At 39.9% G+C, this 22,497-nt stretch overlaps 3 protein-coding genes across 4 annotated transcripts in view; 2 read left to right on the forward strand and 1 right to left on the reverse strand.

The window, feature by feature from the left end:
* The window catches only part of abcf1 (ATP-binding cassette, sub-family F (GCN20), member 1), a 37,374-nt gene extending 35,336 nt beyond the window's left edge, over positions 1 to 2,038 (forward strand). Inside the window, exons 23-26 of the mRNA XM_061092474.1 lie at positions 293 to 461; positions 549 to 613; positions 687 to 759; positions 1,644 to 2,038. Coding sequence (XP_060948457.1) covers positions 293 to 461; positions 549 to 613; positions 687 to 759; positions 1,644 to 1,810 — 474 coding nt within the window. The 3' untranslated portion in view covers positions 1,811 to 2,038. The remainder of the gene's footprint in view (positions 1 to 292; positions 462 to 548; positions 614 to 686; positions 760 to 1,643) is intronic.
* Positions 2,033 to 7,130, reverse strand: mrps18b (mitochondrial ribosomal protein S18B). Its single transcript, XM_061092475.1, has 8 exons — positions 6,825 to 7,130; positions 6,590 to 6,729; positions 5,990 to 6,140; positions 5,604 to 5,701; positions 5,445 to 5,513; positions 3,147 to 3,213; positions 2,993 to 3,052; positions 2,033 to 2,358 (listed from the first exon to the last, which is right to left on the reverse strand). Exons 2-8 carry the CDS (start codon positions 6,668 to 6,670, stop codon positions 2,162 to 2,164), a joined length of 723 nt encoding a protein of 240 aa, XP_060948458.1. The 5' UTR covers positions 6,671 to 6,729; positions 6,825 to 7,130; the 3' UTR covers positions 2,033 to 2,161.
* A 130-nt stretch (positions 7,131 to 7,260) lies between these two features.
* Positions 7,261 to 17,692, forward strand: ppp1r10 (protein phosphatase 1, regulatory subunit 10). 2 transcript variants are annotated; one of them, XM_061092758.1, is made up of 18 exons: positions 7,261 to 7,688; positions 10,720 to 10,828; positions 10,917 to 11,003; positions 11,727 to 11,862; positions 11,947 to 11,998; positions 12,089 to 12,178; positions 12,269 to 12,397; positions 12,497 to 12,602; positions 12,833 to 12,936; positions 13,019 to 13,146; positions 13,467 to 13,626; positions 13,759 to 13,902; positions 13,994 to 14,240; positions 14,361 to 14,436; positions 14,554 to 14,772; positions 15,414 to 15,528; positions 15,637 to 16,002; positions 16,426 to 17,692. In XM_061092758.1, the coding sequence occupies exons 2-18, from the start codon at positions 10,722 to 10,724 to the stop codon at positions 16,575 to 16,577; spliced, it is 2,418 nt and encodes an 805-aa protein (XP_060948741.1). In that variant the 5' UTR covers positions 7,261 to 7,688; positions 10,720 to 10,721; the 3' UTR covers positions 16,578 to 17,692. The 2 variants fall into 2 exon arrangements, with proteins under 2 accessions (XP_060948741.1, XP_060948740.1); XM_061092757.1 differs by having other exon boundaries at positions 7,261 to 7,479.
* The last annotated feature ends 4,805 nt before the right edge of the window (positions 17,693 to 22,497 follow it).

Consider the following 22,497-nt stretch of genomic DNA (forward strand, 5'->3'; position numbering starts at 1 on the left):
AGGGTAAAATGTACCATTTGTCATTTTATCGGATTAATAATAATAGTGTTGAAAACTAGTGAGCCGAGAACTTATTGTCAGTTGCCAACTCCTTTCAACAGAAAACAGTCTTATCTGCAAAAGTTTGATGAGCAGAATAAAGGTCCCAAAGCAGATATATAAACTCTGTACTGGTCTTTGCCTGAAATATCACATATTACACATCACATACATTTTCTATTTGAAGTGGTGTAGGGTCATGTTCCGTTTACATGAAGAAAAGCTGTAACATGGATGTTCTGTGTGCCTATAGAAAGTGGGCTTCTTCAACCAGCAGTATGCTGATCAATTGAACATGGAGGAAGCAGCTACAGAGTACCTGATGAGGAATTTCAACCTTCCCTATCAGGATAGCAGAAAGTGCCTGGGACGTTTTGGCCTGGAGAGCCATGCCCACACCATTCAGATCTCCAAACTCTCCGGTACCAGAATGATCTGTCCTGTTTACTTTCAGATGTCGAGACAGATGTTGAGACATTTTCTAACACTATCTGGATTTATCTCAACAGGTGGTCAGAAAGCTAGAGTAGTATTTGCTGAACTATCATGTCGTCAGCCTGATGTACTGATTTTGGTAAGAGCCCCTGAGCCTTTTATCTATAGTGTACACATAAAATTATATAGCTAACTGTCTTTTTCTCTCATAGGATGAACCCACCAACAATTTAGACATCGAGTCAATCGATGCCTTATTTGAGGCCATCAATGAATACAAAGGAGGTAAGGAATGTTTCTGTAATTATGCTCATTGTGCATGTTATACAGAAGGTGTCCATCAGAGATAAAATAATTTAAAATTCATGAGTTTAAAAAAAAAAACACCAAACCCCAGATTTTCGGTACTAAGGCACAGATGTTTTTCATTTGGTTGGTCTTAAAAATGAATAGTTTGAAAAAGAAAAAGGTGAGCTTTCTATACCTGTGCAGCCATGTAATCTCTGCTGCCTACAGTATATTGCACCTGAACCTCCACAGCTGTCAGGTGTAGAGTTGCAATGTGGGTAAAGTTAGGCAACAGGAAGAAGAATGTATAGTCTAAAAGAACAGTCTCTGGTTGTGTATATCTGCCAACCTGAAACCACTTCTTATATCAGGAACTGTCTTACTCACTGCATTAACAGCAACACCTAACTACTCTGTGAATTTTATTTTATTGGTGATATCACTGCTGTGGCAACACCTCTTCTCCACCTTAACCTCACCCACAGAAACTCAGTGATCATCAGGGTAATTTAACATTCAGGTGATTTGTATTGACCATTTATGGTTGATTGTGTCGAGGGCAGATTATGAGGCAGATCCACATATGCAAGGTTAACTGATTTATAAAGGAAACTGCCTTGGGGGAAACATTGTGCATGTGTAAATCGCTTTTTATACTCATTTATAAAAAGTTTTATAAATGAGGCCCCAGGTTATATTGGTGTGTGTTCTATAGATCAGGCTCTAGTTTAGATGTCTGACTGACAATTGGTGATTCCTGGAAAGAAACACACTTTTGAACTAAGACTACGTTAAAATGATCTGTGTCCACCACATCTTCAAAAAACATGGTGATGGTGGGTCTTCACTAATCAACTAACACAAAGTTCTTTTGTGTCCAGCTGTGATCATTGTGAGTCACGATGCCCGGCTCATCACAGAGACCCATTGTCAAATGTGGGTGGTTGAGGACAGTACAATCAACCAGATCGATGGAGACTTTGATGATTACAAGCGGGAGGTGTTGGAGTCCCTGGGAGAGACCATGGTCAACAAGGTCAACGTATGATCGAACAGAGGACACACCGCTGTCCCTCCACCTGGATCAGCTGGCTTGTTAAAAAACAGCACTAACAGTAAAAATGTATTTGTTTGGGGTGCTTATAGATATTCCCTTCTGAACTGTAACATCTTCCAACAGGCTAGAGTGTTCACCTAACATTAATTTTCCAAAATATAAGGACAAAATGTCTTTGGGATCTACTAAAGTTAACAATAAAAACAAATACAGTTTTCATTATGTGGTTTATTTTTTACGCTCATACTGTGGGACATGAAACAGGGTGGCAATGCACATGGTCCATAACACTTCAACATAGCACATCAAAAGAAACTTAAGTGATAATTCAAGTGGTGTCCATCACTTTAAATAAGCCTTGTATGCCTTCTTGACTTTAGCCACTTCTTTTCCGTCAGGTATTATTTCACTATACCATTTATACCAGGTGTCTCCAGAGGTTAAGGACGGGTGAGGTGGTGTGGACCCCACAGCATCATGAGAACTGTAGAAGTCTTCTCCTGTAAATTTCACATATGGAATCTGAAAGCGTAGTAAGCCTGAGAAAGGACAGAACACGTTGTTGATAGTTGACTAATTACTGTCACCAGAAACATAACACATTCAACAGAAATTGCTTTTCCTAAAGAAGCTTCTAACCACCTAGATATTAAGCAGCGGGACTACCTATGAATGAATGTAATCAGAAACATCCTAAATGCTTTTGGGCTATAATCCAAACAGATGTTCAGTTATGTACTTGCCCATGATTTATGAAAATACTAGACTAAAGGTAAATGGGCCGGCATAAGTCTTATTTTTTGGGGTTTTTACAAAAGAATAAAATACCAGTAGGGATCTGCAAGTGCTACATGATGCCAAATCTTCATAATCAGTGACTGATTTTAACACTTTGACACTGAAACAGTTATATAGCCTGCAGTGAGGCTGTAAGTCAAAAAACAATCTAGATTTATCAAAATAAAAGTTGTACTTTTCTGCTTCCATTAGATAGCATGACAACTGTCATATTGACCGAAACTAACTACCAGTACTTGCCACTTTTTTGTATCTTTTGAAGTAATATGTACATATATTGGTGTTGAAAAGGATGTCCATGGAAGGGGCTGAGCTTATCGTCAGGGACTCTGATTTCAAAGGGTTAGGGTTAAGTCATTTGACCGCGTTACCTACCAAGATCTTGTGCTGTGCTGATGGCCTCATTTAGCTTCTTCTGCTGTTTCATACACAAACCTGCAGACAGTAGAACTATCAGCACAAGCCGCATTGTTGTTGTTAACTGGACAAGCTTCATGCATCAATTCTTGTCCTCACTCTGATGACTTACCGGTTTGAGTGGAATCATACACGATTCCAGAATGGGGACTAATGAACTGCTGCAATAACTTCACATTCTGCAAAAGAATGTAAATTTGTTAGCATACATTCATAATTAATCTGGTCAGTTAATTACAAGACAGCAAGTTATTATCTACAAATATTAATCATGAAGTCATATCATTTACATTATTCAAGATTAGTGTTCTTATCAAGCCACTCATAGGAGCACTGCAGGAGTGAAAGGCAACTATTGAGCTAAACCATACAAAAGTTGTTCAGGACTTGTTTAGATTGAGTCAAAGCACCAATAAAACAAACTTTTAGCGTTATTCGAATTTTAATAATGAGAAGTGTGATTTTAACATACAATTCATTTTGGTATCCTCTGACCAAGGTAATGCTTCCAATATTCATTAGTCCTTTTTATGCTTCTGCACTAGCGGCAGCCAGGGGCCAGAGACATTGGGTTCTCCGTGCTTATGTACGTACATGTAGATTTCATTCTTGTGATCGTTATTTCTCAAGAACAGCTTCAAATATGGTACAAACAGTCACTTGTCTTTAAAGATGTTCTAATCATTTAGATTTGGGTGGTCTCATAAAACATGTTTTTGGCTTCTTATCCATATCTCAAGTCTGCCTTAAGGGAATTTCTTTCAAATTTGACACAATGACTCTAAGGTCACAGTGACCTTATGAGTCTGGAAAAAAAGCACTGGTTGGCAGAGGCATGAAATTGCAGGGCGGTAATTCAAGTTCTGTGTTCTCTCCAGGATTTTGGGGTTTTTCTGTCTGTACTTGGTGACTTCATGTGATAATTTTCAATACTAATCAGTCCATGAAACAACAGTTTTTGTGGATATTCCTTTTATCAAGCCAGAAACTCCTACCCATCTGGTTTTTAATGCAAGGTTGTGTTAAAATTGTAGAATGCGTCATTTTTGAAGGAATGGCCTCTGCTACATCTGTTATTAGTAGTATGGGCCTTCTCAGCTGACATCCTCTGACCTCCACAGTTTTGTTAATTGGGGCCACCGCCATGATATTACAACTAGTCACCACAATTAGATTTTCTATTTTTTCATGTTATTTATTTCTATTTTATTGTAGAGTTAAACGCAGTTTATTGATTTGAAACGCTAACATTTTTATCTGCATAACATGTTCTTAATAGTTTAATCGGACGATCAGACAAAAAACGAAAAAACTCAGTAAACATATCCTGTGTATGTTGAACTTGGTTTATAGTACAGACCCTATATCACAGGTGATCACAGGAGTCAATCCAATACCAGGTGTGAACTGACTGACTGTTTTAAGTCAAATCCTTAGTCTTGATGACTTGCCGAGATTAACTTACAAAAATCGTCACTACTCCTGAGCATTTTGCAAAGAATTATCTAGAATTATGTCTAGAATTGTGGGGCTTTTTGCAGTAAAACAAATTTAGAATTTGTTTACGGTTTAATACGAATTAAGATGCACTGACCTCCGGAGACTCTTCGCAGTTTCTCCAGAGGTGGTTTTATGTGTGAACACAAATGTTACAGGGACATTCTCCACCTGGCCCCTAGTATAAAGTCTGCAGGAGTCTTTGCGGTAACAAAAGATCAGGTGAGTCCTGAACCATCCCTTAGTAAGTGTGCTTTAGGTCTAGACTGCTGGGGGAATTCCCATCATACACTGGGTACTTCTCCCCTTCTTTCTGTCTCTTACCGCACATTTATTTATTTTTCTACATGTGACTAACTTTGTGTTTTTTCCCTCCCATGGTTTCTCTCTATCTCTCTTTGCAGGTATGTCTGACTCCAGAACTTCAGGATTCAGAAAATTATTATTATACAAATTGTTGGCGCTCGCAATAATAAAATCGTTACATCTATAACTCATTGTTTTCATTATAACAACTAGCTGAAACCTGATGCTATTCCTGGTCTCATTCTTCTGTCCCCTCTTTTCCAACCACCTCTTCCCCATTTTTCTCTGCGCACCCCAACCACTTAAGGCAGACCCACATTTAGTCTGGTACTGCAGTTTTTTTCTCTGTGCAGTCACCAAATTGCTTGCTTATTGTGGGAACTGTTGGGTTTCTCTAAAAACATTAAAGGTCTTAACATTATATGTAAAGTGCCTCGATACAAATAAAATTGAACTGAACTGTATTGTGCGAAAATATCCAGACTCTTGATGTTGGTGACAAGAGACTGAAAAGTAATGCATGATAGGGGACAAGAGTGTACTATAACCCTAAAGTTTATGTTTAGTGTGCTGTGAGACAATCAGAGAGACTGAGATGCTAACTAACCTGATGGTGAATAACAGTGTTTGGATCCCGACAAATTGGACAGGGGTTGCCACATATCTTGTCTCCTCTCTGTAGAAAAAGAGTTAGTGTTTCTGTAAATTACCGATATATCTGCATCTAATGTAAGATATCTCTGGTGGATTCAAATAGAAACTTTACAATGCAGGTCTTGCGTGTCTTCTGGGGGGGAATGCCTCCTTTGTGGTTCCTCCTGTAGCCTTCCCACACTGGACTGGCTCCATACCTCTCAATGTACTCTGTCAGGGTAAATAGATAGATTGTAAGAACATAAATATATATATATATAGTGTTTTCCCTGTCTTATCCATCACTCAATGTTCTTTAAATGGTATTGTATAACTCAAAGCAATTTACAGCAACGTTTTTGCCATTCACACACATTCATTATGTGCATAGATGAGACGGTGCAATGTTGGGGTTCAGTATCTTGGGGATCAACCATTGACATTCTGGTTAGTGGACGACCACAGCCGACCGTTAAAACGTGTGAGGGTTTAAGATCAGACTTAATTTTACTAAAGCACCTTCACTCTCCAGATAATCCCAGGGTCTGTCATTGTAGCGGGATAGAGCCTCAGCAGCCTGGGTAGAGTCCTCATTCTGGGGTGATGCCGCTTTGCAGAAAAAATGACTATGAGGTAAGTATGGCGAGGGGGCCAGTCTACGCGAGAGCCTCTGTAGGATAAACAGAATGTAAAATAAATCACTTTAACATCCCTCTGACAGTCTCAGAACTTTCTCCGCCACATGCACGTATAATGCCCATGTATATATAGATGAGTGGCGGTCCGATACAATTTGCCTGCTTTTCAGGCCCCGTCACGATTGATATTTACTGCCACATGCTGTTTGAGAATGTAGGACAATAACAGCGCCTTATTAACTCATGAGACTCCAATAATACCCATGTATTCTATCGAGCATGTAGTCGCACTGATAACTTATCAAACTTTAAAACAAACAAAGTTATAACCATTCTGGCACTTTTGGTTAATCCGCTCCAGCCTACAAAACACATGGACCGTCCCGGCTCTCTTGTGGCTTCAATATATTAAGCAGTTCTTGCTAAGGGGTAACAAGTAAACTATACGGGCGGTGGGAAACAGCACAATTTAATGTCATACCTGAATCTGTCGTAGTGGATGAAAAATCGAAGGCGACAGACGCCACAAATCCTTCGCGATACGTTGGATGGCGGTCGCCATTTTGCTGTCGTGAGGTTGTAGGGTGAAGGTAATAGGTCAGGCGACGCTGTATCTAAGTCCTTCGTCACATTACATATCAAAGTTTAATCAACAGCAATATTCACATAGCGTGTAAACTGAAACATACCAGAGTTAAAATAACAACTACACGAACCTCGTTTTAATTTGAATCCACCAAGATTGTACATGATTATTACAATACAAAATTATCTCGGACTGGCGCATGTGGTCACCCCATAGCAGACACCATGCGCCATTTTGAGGAACTTTAAATAAAAATCTAAATTCAGACGTAAAAAACGAGAACAATACACTTATATCACTTATATGGGTTAGTATACATTAGTATCTCGTCGTAAATAACACAAGTTGGCGTGTTAAATGCGATTCCATTCGGAATGATAGTTTTCAAAATACGAAATACGCCATTTTGCCCTTCGAATATGCACCGAAGGTTAGCTTTCCTCCATTTTGTCTGTTACCACACAGAAAAAACGCTTTGCGTGACGTAAAACTCGTCGCATAGTATAAAAGCACAGTCCCACCCCTAGAGCTCATTCCTGGATTTTGTCAGAGGTAAGTCCGGTTGGAAATACGTCGAGGCTTGTTTTCACCATGTTAAATGCGAAATACATAATTAATGTATTCAGAAACCAACAAAATACTTTAATACAGACAAAAGTCTTAGGAATTTATATGAATCGAAATTACATGTATGTTTTTTTGTGTGATTCCAGGTATGAATACGGTTTGCCGAAGACTGAACCATCGGGGACTTTCAACAACTCAAATTCACATTTTTTCTTCAAGTAATGGACATTTGATTACTATTTTTGCCTCCAGTGTGTTCCTGAAGGAAAGGCTAGCTTTTACCTACCACAGCCCCACCCATACGAAGTCTTTAAGTTTATATTAAAACCATGAAGGTTGACGACATAAAAGTAATGAAATAAGTTGTGTAAATGCCAGAAAAGCACGTTATCATATTCCCGAGACGCTTGGATCTATGAAATATATAGTAAGTTGATTTTGACGTTAAATTGACTCGAAATTCATCAAATGAGAAAAGACAATCGTTAATAATATGCTTGCTATTGGTAGCTTGCTAGCAGGGACCGTGAGTTAACTTGGTTCTTGGCAAACAATTCGAAAATATATTTATTGTAGTATGAGCTCACACGTGAAAGTGAACGGAGGCACAAAGCTCCGTTTCTTTGTGTGTGAGACGAAATGGGCTAATTTAATAAATAATCGCAGAACTATAAGCAATCTAATCATAAAGATTGCCGTAGGCATAGAGAAAAAATTCCAGAGCATGTAGTCGGACTGTTCGCCTGCTAGTTTTTGCAAGGGCTGCTCTACGGAATTATCATTCACCGCAATCTGCACATAAAGATTGCATTAGTTTGAGGATTGCGGACCTGAAACTAGTTGAAGTGTGGACAATTTTAGCACAGTGATTTTCCGGAAATCCGCATCATGTGCACGGCAATCTGTGGATAAAGATTGCAGGATGACTAGATCCTCCGACGCACAAACAGTCGGAATTTTGCAGATGTGATGGACTAGTCGCGGTTTGCTTCTCTTCCTCGGATAGCTCTGGGGATTAGCATTGTTTTCGGAGAGACATTTGGGTTTCTGGTTTGTACGTTATCAATGTGCTGAACATGTGCAGACGGGTGTTCATCGCACTGTGTGGTTAACGCATATGATTAAACATGCAAGTGGTGCTGGGTCGCCTTGTTTTTTATCAACCAACACGGCCGTTGCTCAGATGGCCATTGTTGTTTTGAATGGTCGCTGTGCCGTCGTCGAAGTGGTTAACGGGGAGGGCCCTGATTAGCAGGCAGAACCCATCTCCCTCCCCCTTTGTCGGAGAGTTAAGCCACAGCAGCAGGCCTGAACTCGGCTATGACAAATGTCAGACCTTTTGTAGGCTGCTTGCTTTGCACTTATTAAATTGAAGGAGGGTTAAACTGTAACTCGATTGGATCTGTGTGTTCCTGGTTACACACATTTATTTCTCTCCTAAAACACAAACACACACTAACACACATATATATTTATGTAGGTAGGTAGGTCATTTGTTTTAAGTGAGGCGTGGTTATCGAGTTCTGTCGAATTGTTTTGCCATGATTCACTAGTAATATGTAACTAGACTCGTTTGACTGCACAAGTAATCTTCTTCCCCACTAAACCAGGGTCATGTGTGACAATTGACATTTACAGGAGGGTGTTGGTTATTTGCAGTGTTGTGAGAGGTCTGAGAATATATAAAACTTCTACTACTGCAGTTACCCGGGTAAGACTTGACTGATTCCTCATATTATAACATTTCCAGTAGATTTATTTCCACCAGAATTGCAGATTCTGATGAACTGATACAACAATGGTTTCATTAATGTGAATGCAGAAACATGGGAAAGAGTGCATGTTTACAGGGTTTAGCCAAGAAAGTATACAATGAACAATTTGAAGGTTATTCATAAAACCTTTTGTCATGATATTTCAAAAATCTATAAATGTAAAGGCATTATTAGAGCCCAGAATACGTAGTTCTTTTGGATCATGATAGACATGTCAAAGATACTATGACCTTAAACCATTTTATAAAATCATGAAAAATCCAGTGTCAATAAGTCACAGGTTTGTTTTACAGTCAGATAACTATGTCGCAGATCACACCATTGTTGTGATGCTGCAAAAAGTCGAAATAACTACTAATGCTCTCATGTAGAGTCAGTGTGGCACTGAACTAGCCTCTAGGTGGCATTAAGTGACCTGATGTGTAACCTGTGGCTGTCTGATATGATAGCTATGCCATTACTACCATGACCTCAGTTTAGAGATGCCTTCAGTCCGATTATGCACTTGAAAGGACATTGATAAGTATTTGACTAACTAACCTCAGTTGTAAGCATTTCATACTGTTGCCAATCCTGTTTTAATTTGCTGGAATGTATAACCTGATGTGTGCTATTAAAAAGTTGATAAGTAATGATAAGTAACTTGCATACATTTCTTTTTTGGCTTTCTTTTTCCTATAAAACTTTGACCTAATAGTTATCTGAAATATGGACTACGAGTTGGAAAATGGTTAGAAAGAAAGATTAGGAAAATGGCAAAAATTACAGGAAAATTAAAAGTGTAACATAGTGTGCATCATTTGTAAATGTGCAGTTTCATTTTCTGCATTGCTGGTGTCTCTTAAATATAGCCTGAAGTGGAAAGAACTGTACTTCACCCAAGGCAAACATAACAGATTTTCCCCCGCTTATCTTCTCCTGCAAGTTAACACCCACCTCCCACCGCATATTCCTGTTCAACCGGTGTCAAGTTGGCCTGAAGAAAAGGTCCACAAAAATGAGAATTTTGAGGCCACAATGCACTGAGGATGTTTTTCTACCAGAGCAAAAAGTAAAGTGTGGCCTGAAGAAAAACAGTGTTGTCTGAAGTTTTAGTAATATGTTTTAACATGTAAATGGTATGTATTTATATAGCGCGTTTCAAGTCTTGATGGCCACTCAGCAAGACTAGTGGTCACTTATTAGTTACACTAATGTCACTGACAATGCCTTGCTGATAAGAAGTCAGAATGGCATTTTCATTCATTTGTAACTTAGGTGTGTTGGCAGTTTGATGAACAACTCTGATGCTCAAACCCAATGTAAATCTGATGAGACCATTTCCACATCTTGGTGGTGATTTCCTGATTTATGTGTGTGAATTGTGTCAGAGGAGTTTGATACAAATAATGTGATTAAATATGGATGGTGCTTGGTGGTTAGGTGATCCTGACTCTGATTATCCTTGTTTTTTGGCTTTATGCACTTTATTTGTGTGTTTGATGTGAACCTGCTTTTAAGCCTTCATAGATTTTTTGGCATTAGACCCTGGGTGTATTTTTGTATAATTTTTACTTTGCGAGAAAATAGCCAGCAAGAAACAGCAGTTTGATTTCTATTAACAAAGACAAAATACTGATGTACACACCAGCAAATTCTTCTGTCTCCTTGGCATGTGTATTAACTCTTGAGGTTATGTTTCAGATATGGCAGATGGACCAATGGACCCCAGAGAGATTTTGAAGGGTGTGGAGGCTCTGCTGGGGAAGGATGGTGAACTACGCAGCCTGGAGGGAGTCCCAAAGGTGTTTAGGTGAGGAAACTAAACATGGCATTTGTGTGCCCTAATTGTTAAACCTTTTATTTAACAGTTCACTCATGGCTCATATCTTTCAATACAGCCTCATGAAAGCTTCTACCAAGATGGTCAGCAGATGTATGTACCTGAACATTCTGCTGCAGACGAAATCTCACGATGTTCTTAACCGGTAGGTTTGAATTCAAGTTTGTTTACAGTATTTTGCCAGTTAAACTTGCACAAAAAAATATCCCAATTTGTATTAACTTAAGATCTTCTAATGGGTTGTTTCTAAAAGAACCCTGTGTTCTTTTGCTTGCAATTCTAAAAGAAGTGGAGTTTTAAATCTTAAATGGTAATATAAACATTTTAATAATAAACTAATAAAGATGGTCTGGGTCCGTTTGACATTTATATATACATATATCCTGTGATTAACAAGTTACAGTTGTCAAATCAGGGTTTCACGTGATACTTTTTAGTTGCATTCAATACTTCACACCTCACCAATTCAGTGAACATTATTTGAAGATATTTTATCCATTCATCAATCTATTCATGATTAGTTATTTTTAGCTCCCATACAATGTAAATGAAATAACAGGATGATGTAACCTATCTTTATCGGAATAACAATCTGCTGAAATCATGCGTTTTTCTCATGAATATGATAGTACTACTGTTGTATTATTTTGTCTCAATATATGTATTAATAAATATTCATAGTCCCTTGTGTACTTTGAAATGCTCTAGTAGGTCTAAACTCTAATGTATCTTTCTGACAAGTGTTAGTATTTTTTTCAAAGACTGCTAAATCTTGAACCTCTGTGCTTCGGAATATTACTTTAGCACAGACAGAAGTCTTCACTCCAGACCTTCCTCATTATGTATTGGTTGTTTCCCCTTTATCCAGTTTTATCAGAGTCGGTGGCTACAGGCTGCTCAACTCCTGGCTCACCTACTCCAAAACTACCAACAATAGCCCTCTGTTGCAGCTCATTCTTCTCATACTGCAGAAGCTGCCTCTTAAAGTGGACCACCTCAAACAGGTACGCAGTTTATCCACCAAAACACACTTATGCAACATTATACAGGCAACTTTAGCAATTGTATCTGCTTTCATATTATTCTAGAACAACACAGCCAAGCTGGTGAAGCAGCTGACCAAGAGCGCAGACACTGATGGTCGGTTGGCTTTACATAAAAAATTCAAACTCAATGGGCAGGCCGCACTGTATATCCCACTAATATTATTCTCTCTTATTTGTTTATTAGACCTCAGGAAGTTGGCATCGGTGCTCGTAGATGGCTGGATGGCAACAATACGTTCCCAAAGTGTCTCAAGCAGTGGCAACTCACCTGCCGGTAGAAGCTCATTTTTTTACTTTAAACAATTCTGTTTTACTGTGGCTTTCCTTGCAGCAGTTTGTAAAACAATATATATTAATCTGCTAGATAAGAAAAAGAAGAAAGAGGAGAGTAAGATGCCCGTCCGTGATTTGAAAGAAAAGAGTGGAGATGAAGATAAGAAGAAGGAGAAACCTAAAGCCTATGCACCCAGCCACACAAAGATTCGCTCCATAGGTAAACCTTAAGTGATGGACAGACTGTTGATGGAGTGATGTTTTTGAATCCGTATGTCAAGTTCTGTATGACATAATAACTATGTTTTGTGTTGGGTAGGATTGGAGATGGACATGACCAACCCAGCCCCTGCTAAGAAGGCACCCACTGCCCCGCAGCTGGGTGACAAGTACAACATTAAGCCACCAGTTCTAAAGAGGCCTAGGTACTGTACCTTCCCATCAGTACATATATCCTCAGACTTTGACCTCCTGCCACCCCGACATATGATCACATTGCAATCGTTTGTGTACTAATTGGGCTAACTTCACATGTTCTCACCCTTTGAACAGAAACTATAGCTTCCATGTGGTATAGTCATGCAGTTTGCTCATTGCTGCCATCAGGTGGCTGATGATAATCCCATTAAATGTTATCCTCATTTTCCCTCTACAGCTCTGGCCCATCAGATGCTCCACCTCAGGAGAAGAAATACAAACCTCTTAATACCCCAACCAACTCTGCCAAAGAAATAAAAGTCAAAATTATTCCAGCACAGCGTGAGTCTAAACATACATCATATTTCAAAGAAATGGAAGTGCTGTGGGTGCTGTAGTACTCACTTTTTTATCCTTACTTCAGCGATGGAGGGAACTGGGTTTTTAGATGCTCTGAACTCTGCCCCAGTGCCAGGGATTAAGATAAAGAAGAAAAAACAAAGTAACTGTACTACAACAAATACAAAGGCTGTCTCCCCTACATCCAACAAGGTAATGACTGATTTATTTTTACCTAGTATCAGTATGTTTTATTGTCAATCCAAAAGGTCCTCATTTGGATTTTAATCATCATGAGTTTCTCCCATATCCTCATAATCAATCAAATGGGGTTAAACAATAAAACATGATGTGCTGATACTAATGATGTCAATAACTGTTGTAAATAATCAAGAAATTGGCTGAATCAGAGCATTGGCCTTAGCTCCTTATCCAATATTTTTTTGAGAATAAGCAAGCATTAGTGTTCAGTATATTTGTCTTTCTAATTATCATATGCTTACTTGTATTATTTTATCTATTTTTATTCTCAGGCAAGTCCATTTGAAAGCAAAACTTCTACGTATTCTTCATCTACTGCAAAACCATCATCGCCAGAAACCACTGCCTCCACCACTCCCACTGAGGACAATCAGGAGCCGGAGCAGCCTGGGACCCCTATTCCCTCTGAGGATCTTGAGGCCTCTGACAACAGTAAGATCTACTTCTTGATAATGTGACAGTACATTTCTTTATGTATGTGCTTCTCTTGTTTGAAATTGAGTATCTCTGTCTCTTAAAAAATGTCCATTCTCTTAACATATTACATTCTTTTGTTATTTGTAGGTGAGAAGCCCAATGCTCTGTCAGAACCACGAGGAGAAGAAGAAAGCATGACCAAAAAGGGAAAGAAGAAGAAGACAGTTCACTGGGCTGACGAGGAGCAGCTTAAACATTACTTCTACTTTGATCTGGATGAAACGGAGAGAGGTATGGCATGTGTTTCTAGGTTGGGTGTTACCTGACACCAGATGGTGTGTAAAAAATATGAATTATTAATTGTATTTAAATTAACTTACAGTCAACGTCAATAAGATCAAAGACTTTGGTGAGGCTGCCAAACGTGAGCTAATGATGGACAGGCAGACGTTTGAGATGGCGCGTCGGAGCTCCCATGACACTATGGAAGAGAGGGTTCCCTGGACACCCCCGAGGCCCTTGACACTAGTTGGTAGCCTGGTCATCCCTGGGGCTAACAGCACAGAGAAACTTACCCAGAGAGATCGCGAGATGGGCATTCTGCAGGAGATCTTCCTCAGCAAAGAGAGGTATAATTCTTGGGGGAAAAACTGGTGTATATTCGGAAGTGTGTAAGCTTCCTAGAATTTCACCCTAACTGAGAGACCTGTACTGAATGTTAATGATATTCTATTCTTACATATCACTAGTGTGCCTGACAGTCCACATGAACCAGACCCAGAGCCATATGAACCGATGCCACCCCGTCTCATTCCACTGGACGAGGTGAACACGCACTCACTGTCTGTCTCTCTCTTATATATTCCTATATTCTCTTATATTGTTTATGTGTTTGTAATACCTTTCCTTGCCGGCTAAGCTATCAGTCCTTTCTTCCCGCAGGACTCTTCCATGCTGGACGACAGTTTTGTTGAGCCCATGGACTCCACTTCACAGCAGGGCTCTGCTGTGGCTCAGAATGAGAGCTCCAAGTTGCCGCCTGTCCTGGCCAACCTCATGGTCAACCTAAGCAACACCTCTCGCAGCCCGCAAACTACAAACACAGTCAACAACCCCGTTGCTCCCTCTGTCAATGTACAGGAGCTGCTCACATCCATCATGGTAAATAAATCAGAAAATATGCTTATGTTGGGGTTGATACCAATACATAAAAACTGGTGGAACTAATAGATTATACATTAACAGATTAACAAAGACATAGAGCATCTACTAATAACAGTTTCTTCTTTTATACACCATTTAACTTATGAAACTTATACTGTAATTACATCCTGGATACATTAAGAAATTGGTTTAATATAATACATTTATCAGACAGCTCCATTACTCCGTAACGATCAAAAAGTATCATCAGACTGTGCTGTGCTGACTGTGTCTATTATAAAGTACAATGTTTGACCCCTAACAAGGTTGTTCACTGGTCATGTAGCTACAGTAAGCCAAACACCTTGATCTGGGCTTTTCAATTTCAATAGTAAGTGGGCCAAATAGGAAAATCACGAGGGCTTTGAGGGTAACACAGAATGTTTGTCAACAAATGGCTACAAATAACTTTTATGTTAGTTTACATATCAATACATTGAATATACTAGTGACACATTTTTATCTATTTAGTTTTTTGCTGGGGCCATACTATCCCTTGTTTACTTCTTTAAGATATGTTTTATATATGTTTTATATCTCAGCAGTTGGATGTTGTTTGTAGTTATAATGTGTAGCTTATACCATCTGTCTTTCATTAGGGTGCTTCTGGTAACCAGTCTACTGAAGACTTGATCAAGCAACCTGACTTCTCAGACAAGATTAAACAATTACTTGGCTCCCTGCAGAACCAGAACCAGGGCGGACCTCCACCAGGTAAACTCAAAATTAAATTTATTGTAGAAACTACATGTGTCCTGCTGAAGTCCACATGTTCTCTTTCTTGTGTTACTCATTTTAAGCCAGTTTTTCCTCTATTTCTAGTCAACCAGGGTTTACTGGGCCACGGTCCAGGCATGAACAATATGAACAACATGAACATGCACATGCAGATGCCCATGAATGGTGGCTACCCACCCAACAACCCACCCGGTGTTCCCCGCTTCAACCACCCCCCACCCCCTCACAACCACGGACCACCTTTTAATGCCAGTGTAGGCCCTCGCATGATGGGGCCACCACCAGGCCAGGGCCGAGGAGACAATGGCAATTACTGGGGAGACGAGTCCATGAGAGGAGGGCCCCACAGAGGGGGTCACTTCCACCGAGGAGGACGGGGGAGAGGAGGAGACCCAGGCTTCAGGGGACGAGGACGAGGAGGGCCCAGAGGAGGACACAACAACATGAACGGTACATTAAACATTAAGTTTGGGAGTTACCCACAATTTTCGAAATATCAAAGTACAACGACAGTCGTGTCATAGTCTTCACTCTTATCACAATTTCTCTTTTTAACACAGATCCATTATCTGTTATATTACTTGTAGTAGAGCTTTGTGTCACTGATGATTGCAGTTCAGTAGAAAGCTCCATAACAAGTGTAAAGTTGACACTGAGATTTGGAGTAAAATGTCTTAAACAATAAAAATAGTTAATATGATTTTCATTTTTATTCAATTAATTACAGAGTTCACTACTACTTAATTGTCTTTCAAAATAAAGACCCCTCTCTACAGTTAAGAACAAATTAGTATTTGTCCACTATTTACAGAATATAAAGATCTTCATTTCTATGTTATGTGGTGTTAATGCTACTATATCTTCTCATATCAGACATGTCCAAGAGGCCTGTGTGTCGTCACTTCATGATGAAAGGAAGCTGCAGGTATGAGAGCAACTGTGCTTTCTACCACCCTGGCGTAAACGGACCACCGCTGCCTCCAAACCACCCTGCTAACAACCAGCATTCACAGCATGGACACTAGGTGACACTGCTGCCATGGGATAAACTCTGTCAACTGTGAACCTTAAGAAGAACCATCCTTTGATTAAACCCCTGCCGGATGTGGGCGCCGCAGTTTACTACACAAGCATAGAAAGAGAAGGATGCAGTGTCCCACAGTCTGTAGGATCGGAAGTCATTCTGCTCCTGACTGACCTGAAGCAGTGAGCTCTGCCTCATCTAAGAACAAGAACAACATGAACAAGAGGGACTGAGGCTGTTTAATCACTAATGGGGCTGTTTTTTAATGTGATAACTTTTAACTGAGACTAAAACAAGCCTCCACACTTGACCACTATGTCTGAGTTGCTGCAGCTAGCTGCCTGTGTGCTGTTACTTTCCACACCATGAACATGGTTGACCAAGGGGAACTCCTACTCAGCAGAAAACTTTCCACACGACTGAATATCCATGCTTGAATTACCTGTTCATTGTTGCTGTTGTACTGTGCACCTACGTGTGATGTTGCTTTCATATTACTTTTTGTTTGTCCCAGTTCTGTTGTGTTCCATTTTCATGATTCTCAAATGTTTGACAAAAAAAATTAAGCACTTTATGAGGATAAAGGCCAACATAATTTAGTAACAGCTATGATTTATTGAAACAAGGACTGAAAAAGAGCTACATGCAATTTCACCTGCTTTACTTCACTCAGTCTTGAGAAAATGTAGGAAATGAACTCTGCTGAGCTGATAGGGAGGGTCTTGCATTTTTTCCTTTTCTTACAGCAGCTTGTATATAATGTGCACTCTTGCTCAGCAGCTTGATGTGTTGTGTAGTGCGACAGTCATGGTCAATCATGCTGTGACCTGTCATAAAAGCAGCTTCTCCCTGGTTGGGAAAGCTGCTGGCTGCGTCTTCTGTACTCCCATCTGAACTTAGAAGGGGTTTACATGTCAGTGTTAGAGGCAGATGATGGTAAAATGCTTTGTAGTTCATCTATTTTAAATGTTTTCAGTGAAAACAATGACCTTAAAGTCTCTTGTGGGACAGTAAGAATAGCATGTTTTTGTTGCTCTCTCCACCCTCCATGTTTTTTAAATCATATATTCAGTTGAAATCTTTTGTACAGTGTATTGAATAAATGCCCAAATATAACTGTGCTGTGTTCAGTGTTTTCAATCATTCTTCCTCTTCACACTGGCCACAAAGTGATCCAATCTAAGTTCAACTCAGTTGTCAACAATGGGACCCAAAGGTGTAGATTCAACTTCTTGGCTATTTTGCATCCAGGAGGAAGTCAGCCAAGGCCATCTGGGCCCCCGGCCTGTGACTATATAAAGCCAGATACTAACGGGACTGAAAGGGAGCATGGTCAGAACATAGGGTGAATGGGCATCCCTGCAGGTAGTATCTGAGGGTGTCAACTGCCCACCGGATCACCAGGCCCACCTCAATCGTGCTGTCACGACACTCCCTCTCCGAAAGTATCCAGCTGAGCACAGGCCCCTCAACAACCTCCCCCTGCTGAGCTTACAAAGTTTTATTTTGGTATAATCTGTTAAAATAAAGTAACAATGTGCAGTCAGTTTCTGCACTTTTTTAAGAATGTGCAACATTAACACTGCTATTAATGTTGAGTGCATCACATAACTCTAACCAAAAGAGTATACAATGTAAGCTCAAAACATTTAAATCATCAAAAAAATAAATAGCGTGTATCACACACAATGACAAAGTAAATATAAACAATTCACATTTACTTTTCTAAAAGCTTAATTCTCTGAAACACGTATGAAGCACCACCTTACCGTAATCTGTGTAAAAAAACTTACTTCAAAAAAAAGAGAAGCTCTGAACAGAGGCCTATCCTATTTCATAATACATCTATTGCACTTCTGTACGTCCTGGGAGAGGGATCCCTCACATGTGGCTCTCTCTGAGGTTTCTAAGTATTTTTACACTGTTAAAAGTAGTTTTTTTTATTAGTTTTTCCTTACTCTTGTTGAGGGTTAAGGACAGAGGATGTCTTACAATATTAAAGCCCTATGAGACAAATTGTGATTTGTGAATATGGGCTATACAAATAAAATTTGATTGATTCATTCATTCATTGATGATTGACCATTGATCATTTTCATCATAATAGGCCTTCAAAACCCAATATATTTGTGGAAGCCATGAAAGGTGATAAAAAGGGAATTCTGCAGCAGGGCTCTCAACTCCTGTTCTGCAGGCTGCCAGAGCAGCCCACAGAAACAAACAATTGGTTTGCTGGGTTAAGTGAGGGGCAGTAGGTGATCTGCAGGTGCGCTGAACTGATGAAAATGTAACAGCAAAATCCGATTTAACTGAGTCTGGATGTGGCAATTTGCCAGATTGGGCCACTGGAAGTAGCATTAGCTAAGGGAATGTTTGCAACATTTTAATGAAGGCCTCCTAAATATTTAGTTTACATGTCAGTGTTAGAGGCAGATGATGGTAAAGCCCGTCTCTATACTGGGCTGGTCCAGCACAGTATAGAGACGGGCTCCGCCAAGCCCATCTGCCCATTAGCTGGCCCTTGCTATACAACAGGCAGCTGATCAGTGAGATTTCTGTGGCTGTGGTGATTTGACCTTCCAATAGCACATGGGCAGCTCATGCAGTCTTGGTGAGGAAGAAGGATGACAGATGGTTTCTGTGTGGATTATCGGCGAAGGAATACTGTCACAAAGAAGGACTCTCATCCACTTCCTCATATTGATGATGCCCTTGACTACTGCTGGATCCAGCTGGTTCAGCTCCCTTGATCTGCGAAGTGGCTACCGGCAGGTGGAGTTGACTCCTGACGGCCGGACAGGGGCTGTGGCAGAACCTGGTCATACCTTCGGGCTCTGGAATGCACCAGAGACGTTTGAGAGGTTGATGGAGAGGCTCATGGATGTGCATTGGAGCTGTTGGGTTGTGTACCTTGACGACCTGCTGATACATGCCAACAACTTAAAAGGAGCCCTGTCCAACTTGCGTGAACACTTCCCCGATCAAGGCAACCCTAACTGAAGCCCCAGTCTGGCCCACCCCCAATGCCCAAAAGCCCTTCATCGTGGACACTGATGCCAGGAATGTGGGGGTTGGGGCTCCCTACTTCAGTCGGGCCCTGTCACCCATCGTGAGCTGCTGGCTGTGGGCAATTCCAACCATACCTGCATGGCAGGTGTTTTCTCCTCTGCACTGATTGCGAACCAAGACACTTTCAACTTAACAAATAACAAAGCAATTTCCACTTTTGTGGTATTAAGAGTACATTTTTCAGTTAATAAACAAACAGTATATAAATAACATCCTGTGTGCTGGCTTGTTACAACCTATGGTCTATGGGAACATGGTCGGAGTTGACTGCGGCAAAGAGACTTACTATTTTTTAAACTTACACAGAACCATGTGTGGTCCGAGGTGAATGCATGAGTCAATAACCCCTTGAAGACAGCTTTGGTACAGCTGGTGGACTAGAAAGAACTGAACATGGAGGACAACACATCAAAGCATTGTGTGTCAAATCTGGTATGCCAGATGGGCAAAAAATGTCACACAACCATGGAATGCACACCGGATCCCTGGTTGTATTGATTTCATTATAATGGCTACATTACAATCATGACTTGTTAATTAGGTGACTGATAAAAGCATGCAAGTACCCTCAAATTAAAGCTGAAAGTCTGTGCTTTTAAAACACAAATTTTGGCAACTTTAAAAAATAACTGTCATCACCTTAATGTAACCCCTTAAATCTCACTTTCCTATCATGAACTGGCTAAGGAAGAGTGTCATGCAAAACTTCCAGAGGACCCTGTTGGTGCTGTTGCAGCTGATCTGTATCAGCAGGAAGTGGGATCACCCCTGAAAAGGGAATCTATTTTTGAACATGATCTTTCCCCCTCTGAAGAATCCAACATCTGTCTGAAATTGAATTTGGTTCTCACTATGACTATTTGTCCACATACCAAAATGTGGTTCACCACAATTATGGCCCCACAGTGACCCGCAATGATTTATGAAAAAGCAGTATAATTGCAAAAATAACATTTATTACAGAGAAAATTGTAAAAGCTGGTTTAATTCAGAACAATTCAGATAAAGTGAACCTACAATCCCGTTACTCTGATTTTTTTGCAATAAACACATAGCACAGCAATCGTTCACAAAGTCAAGTCTTTTTATTTAAATTGTCAGTATAGAGACCTTCCCTGAAAAATCTGTTTTAACTATTCCAGTTATTTTTTTTAGAGGTAGATTGCAGTTAACCAGCTACTGCTCACTCTGGAATCTGTTATTAAAGAGGGTTATAAACATCATAACAACCAACAAAACAAGCTGATTCAATTCAATTTTATTTGTATAGCGCCAATTCATAATATACACTATCTCAAGGCACAGAAGAGAAGAGAGAGAGATAGAGGGAGGAGAGAGAGACAAGGAACACTTGTGCACCAGGTTTCAGCTCTGACTAGTTATAATGAAAACAATCTTGGAGGATTTTTACAGACCTACTGTGACATTCTGATTACAGTAATCTAGTCTAGAGGCAACAAATGCGTGGACAGGTTTCTCAGCATACTTCAGAGTCGGAATATTGCGCAGGTGGAAGAAAGCTGTCTGAGAGACTTGTTTCATATGTGGGTCAAATGAGATGTTCTGGTCAAACATAACTCCACAGTGGATCTAGGGGCCAAACTAATACATCCAAGGTGACTATCTGGTCAGACAGTGTTTTTCTGATGTTTAGGCCAATAACGATGACCTCAGTTTTGTCTGAATTTAGAACTAAGAAGTTTTGGGTCATCCAGGCCTTAATGTTCTTGAGACTTTCCTGAAGTTGAACTAAGTGATTAGATTCATCAGGCTTCATAGATATGTACAGCTGGGTGTCGTCTGTGTAGCAATGGAAGTATACGTGGTGCTTTCTGATGAAGTCAGCATATATAAGGTGGAACTCAGTGACTAACTTGTGCGTGCATGGAGGAGTCAGTGATAACATTAACAAATTGAAATCTAACTGATGAATATGATTTACCACCCAATTGCCTGTGCTTTAATCCCTACATGTTGTTCCAGAATTGTATGATCTATGGCGTCAACTGCCGCAATAACATCCAACAGGACGAGTATAGAGACCAATATCTGATGCCATGAAAAGGTCATTAGTAACTTTTAATAGTGCTGTTTCCTTGCTGTTATGGATTTTAAATCCTGACTGAAAGTCTTCCAACAAACCATTACTAACTAAGTAATAACACAGCTGGTGAGCAACAGCTTTTTCAAGGATTTTAGAAATGAAGGGCAGGTTTGTATGGGCTTATAATTAGCTTAATCCTCTGGATCAAGAGTGGGCTTTTTAAGCAGAGGTTTTATTACTGCTTCCTTAAAAGCTTGTGGTACGTAGCTGGTTGACAAAGACAAGACGTGGATGAAATGAAAAAAGCTTGCCCTTAGTGCAAACTGAACGTGATAAGACATGTTCCACGAAAGCTGCAGAGGATGCAGGTTTTCATTCCAACCTAATACTACAACAGAGCAAACTTTTCATCCTTTGTAGCTTTACATTACATTTTATTTAGCTGACGGTTTTATACAAAGCGACTTACAATAAGTGCATTCAACCATGAGGGTACAAACCCAGAACAACAATAATCAAGACAGTATTATTTCTTTAAGAAAGCCAAACTACAAAGTGCTATAAACTTTTATTCAAGGTATCGTCGGAAGAGATGTGTTTTTAGTTTGCGGCGTAAGATGGTTAGACTTTCTGCTGTCCAGTAACAAATTTGCTCATCCTTACTGTAACAATTAAATTAGTTACTGTTTTTCCCCCCACAATGTTTATTGTCATTTTCTTATAACATCACAATAAAAACATACAATTTGAGACCAGAAGTACGTACAATACATAGACATACATATCAAAACCCACACACACACATTCA

Source organism: Limanda limanda, chromosome 19, assembly GCF_963576545.1.
Source record: "Limanda limanda chromosome 19, fLimLim1.1, whole genome shotgun sequence".
In the NCBI taxonomy this organism is placed as follows: Eukaryota; Metazoa; Chordata; class Actinopteri; order Pleuronectiformes; family Pleuronectidae; genus Limanda; species Limanda limanda.